Source organism: Austrofundulus limnaeus, unplaced genomic scaffold (genome assembly GCF_001266775.1).
Source record: "Austrofundulus limnaeus strain Quisiro unplaced genomic scaffold, Austrofundulus_limnaeus-1.0 Scaffold43, whole genome shotgun sequence".
NCBI lineage: Eukaryota > Metazoa > Chordata > Actinopteri > Cyprinodontiformes > Rivulidae > Austrofundulus > Austrofundulus limnaeus.
Window position 1 is genome coordinate 1,197,049 of NW_013952445.1, and position 3,384 is coordinate 1,200,432.

Genomic DNA, 3,384 nt, shown 5'->3' on the forward strand with positions numbered 1-3,384 from the left:
CCTTTATTGTTCTTCTTTAATTTTTTTTGTACCTTGTAAATTGAAGATTTTTTGATTGAATTTATTTATTTGAGAAAAAGGGCCAGAAATCATAAGATTTTTTTTCTTCTTCTGCTATCTTTCAATTATGATTTGTTTTTGTTGTATGTTGAATTTATGTTGTTTTGTTTTAAATGAATAAACTTTATAAAAATAAATAAATAAAAATGAATGACTTGTTCTCTTACCTCGCCACAGACTGAGCCTCTGGGTACCGTCCAAGCAGAGCRAGACACTCCGCCTTCAGGATTTTGAATCGTTGACAGGCAGGGGCCAAAGCTAAAGCTCGATCCATACAGAACACCACCTGAAATCAGAACGAATAACCAAACGTCACTCTGACGTCACCAGTTAAAGCCTGTCACTACATTTAGACAAAAATATGAGCAATAGGACTTTGACAACAAATCAAGCAGGCGAAAGAGAAATTCACAGCTTGTTCCATGAGTTTTTGTTGGACATGTGACACAAACCTTCCCAGGTCACACAAGATAAACAGAAGCATTGATGTTTAATAAAACTACCTTTCGAAAATCCCGTTTATCGAAGGCGAAATCTGCCATTTGCTCGTACTCCAGCAGCACTGATGCGTTCTTTTTCTAAAACGAATCAACATTCAGTTTGTCATTTGAAACAAACCAACTACACAGATGTAGCTCAACTTGCAGTCAAAGCCAACGCTTTCTTTTAAAATTTAAAAAAGTTCCCACTTCCTGCTGGGCCTCTCTGTTGCTGAGATCCAGCTCCAGGACCTTCTGAAAGCAGCGACTGGCCGCCATGCCGTTCCCCAAAGACAAGTGGCACTTGCCCTCACGTAGATGCCCCTGTGATTTAAAAACAAACAAACAAAATAAACGGAATAATCTTTTAAACTCTTCCGAGTTTGGAATGGTTTTAATGACACATGGGGGTGAATCGTGGTCATCTGGACGTGACTCACCTTCATGAAACAGTCGTCCAGACGCACAGACTGCTGGGAGTCTTCAAGGGCTTCACGAAAGCGACAAAGCATCATGAGGGTGGCCGCCCTGTTCCCATAATAACTGGCATTTTTGGGGCATACATCTTTTAAAAAAAACAAACATAAAAATAAAATGTAAAAATGACAGCATTCAGAAAATATAATAGAGGTGAACATCTGCCAACGGAACAGGCATCTACCAGTAAATATTCAGATTATGTGGAAATCTTAAGCCTAGCGATTAACTCTAATCTCACCAATGGCCTTGGTGTAATAGTTGAACGCTTCAGAGTAATCTTTCTTGCTGTAGAATGCGTTTCCCTGCTCCTTGAAGCCTTCAGCTTGACTGGAACGAGGACAAACAGAAATTAAGCGTGCACAGATAAAAACAAATCTGTGTTAAAGTTAAACCCTCTGAACAAGTATTCATTCGTTTGTACTTCTTCTTTTGCAGATGAGGCAAAGTTTGAGTATTTTACGGAGATCCAGCTGTCCCGTATTTCACCTGAAACTGGGACACCAGAGCCGGGTACACGCTGTCCAGAACTAAATGTAGCTGTAAAACTCACCTGCAGCAWTCCAGCAAGAAGGGTTTAAAATGCAAAGAAAAAGAAAACAAGCTACAGCTGCTGTTATGAACTCTTACAAAATGTGAAATAAACTACAAAGAACTATTTAAAAAAAAGAAATATAAGAATGAAGAACTAGAAATAAAAATAACAACCAAACAATCACTGGCTGGTTATTATGAAATCTGCTCATCATTTTATTCATTGTTCCACTTTTCTGAAAGTATCTTGTAGAGTCTGAAMAATAAATAGGTCAGCAAAAAATCAGCTTATAAACTGTCTGTAATGCACAGGTAGTMATTTTGCTTTGCTAAAAAGAGAGCATAGAACAGAATAAAGTTGTTTGGAGTGATTTAGAAATAGTTCAATCAAATGGTTTATTTTCAACGAAATGAAACAGCATGTGCTGAATTAAACAGTTCTTCTGGCAAGAAACCAACAAGTACATTACTGAAGGGTTGAGAAACAATGACTCCGCAATTTTTATTTTCTCCTGATCTAGTCCTCTTAGCACTTTATAACGGAGTGGTTTTCAAACTTTGGAGCCACAAAATAAAAGCAAACGAGACTTTAAGAAAAAAACACTTTTTGGATAAACCAGCTGCTGTTATACGCTTTAAATAGGCTTATAAGTGGCATAAATTGATGTTCAAATAAAGTCAAGAGATAAACAAAGTAAGGGAAAAACACAAAGGTAAATTACGCTGGACACAATGTTAGGGAATTATAACAAGGAAGTAGATCTAGTTAAGTTTTACCCAGCTGGTTTTATTACAACTCTGTCAAACGAGGCCCAATGACTCAGTCAATTATGGTTTTCTCTATGGGTCAAACCCAACGTCACATCTTTAGCTCTATTTTCACACAGAAACGTGTTGTACACTTATAGTCGTTACAACTTCACATGTTGAAGGTGCCTTTGGGAAATCATGCTAAGGGCAAAAATATGCCTTAATTACTATTTCTGAAATCACAATGTGTAACCAACAAAGCTGTTAATTTCAGTTTCATTTATACAAAAGTCATTAGGCAGACAACTTTACCTGACTGATATTATTGAACTGTATGTTACAAAAGCTGACTAATTAAATTAAAATTTAAACTGTAAATGTTAGGTTAGATTATTCTAACCCACTCCTCATAAATCCATGATCTTGAATCTTCTTTCTAGTAGTAAACTCCTGTAAATTTGGCTTGGACACCACACCGCATGTTAAAGTACTCAAATACATATAACGTTCAAGTGCAGTCAGAAATTTTAGCTGCAGATCGTTTTTTCTTTTCTTTTCAGCTAGCCATCAGTGAAGACGCGATAAGAAACTCGGGGAATTAGTAATATAGCCCGTTGAATAAAATAATTTCTTGCCAAACTGTCAAATTAAACGGTCTACAAATTATTTATTTAAATACCTCCTCTGGGTTATGAAAAGCTATGAAAAACCCGAACAACGGGGATGGCAGCTGAGCTACCGCGGATAGCTCGTCTTCTGTGATACCGCACGGTTTCCAAGCTTTTACTAAAATAAAAAATAAAAAATAAAAATAAAACAAAACATAGTTACCGTTCCATATCAGCCTGACTGCGGATCAAGAGCTCTGGTTCTACCAGCACGTCGATATCAACAGCAGCCATCTTTTCTAGAACGTACGAACCAAAAGACCATAATGACGCTACGTCACTTCCGCTTGTTCTTTGTGGGTCACAGGAAAATAGGCTACTAGTACAAGTCAGACATATATTGTTATATAACTGGCTATTGTAGGTCATGTAGCCATATGTTTCGATCAGTAAGATACTCATGACAGCATTTGTAC

At 37.1% G+C, this 3,384-nt stretch overlaps 1 protein-coding gene across 1 annotated transcript in view; it reads right to left on the reverse strand.

Moving 5' to 3' along the window:
• Window positions 1–3,243, reverse strand: part of LOC106516979 (dnaJ homolog subfamily C member 7) — a 9,354-nt gene extending 6,111 nt beyond the window's left edge. Inside the window, exons 1-6 of the mRNA XM_014007620.1 lie at window positions 3,132–3,243; window positions 1,258–1,346; window positions 980–1,104; window positions 750–863; window positions 564–638; window positions 228–346 (exon numbers count right to left, since the gene is read on the reverse strand). Coding sequence (XP_013863074.1) covers window positions 228–346; window positions 564–638; window positions 750–863; window positions 980–1,104; window positions 1,258–1,346; window positions 3,132–3,202 — 593 coding nt within the window. The 5' untranslated portion in view covers window positions 3,203–3,243. The remainder of the gene's footprint in view (window positions 1–227; window positions 347–563; window positions 639–749; window positions 864–979; window positions 1,105–1,257; window positions 1,347–3,131) is intronic.
• Between the last annotated feature and the right edge of the window lie 141 nt (window positions 3,244–3,384).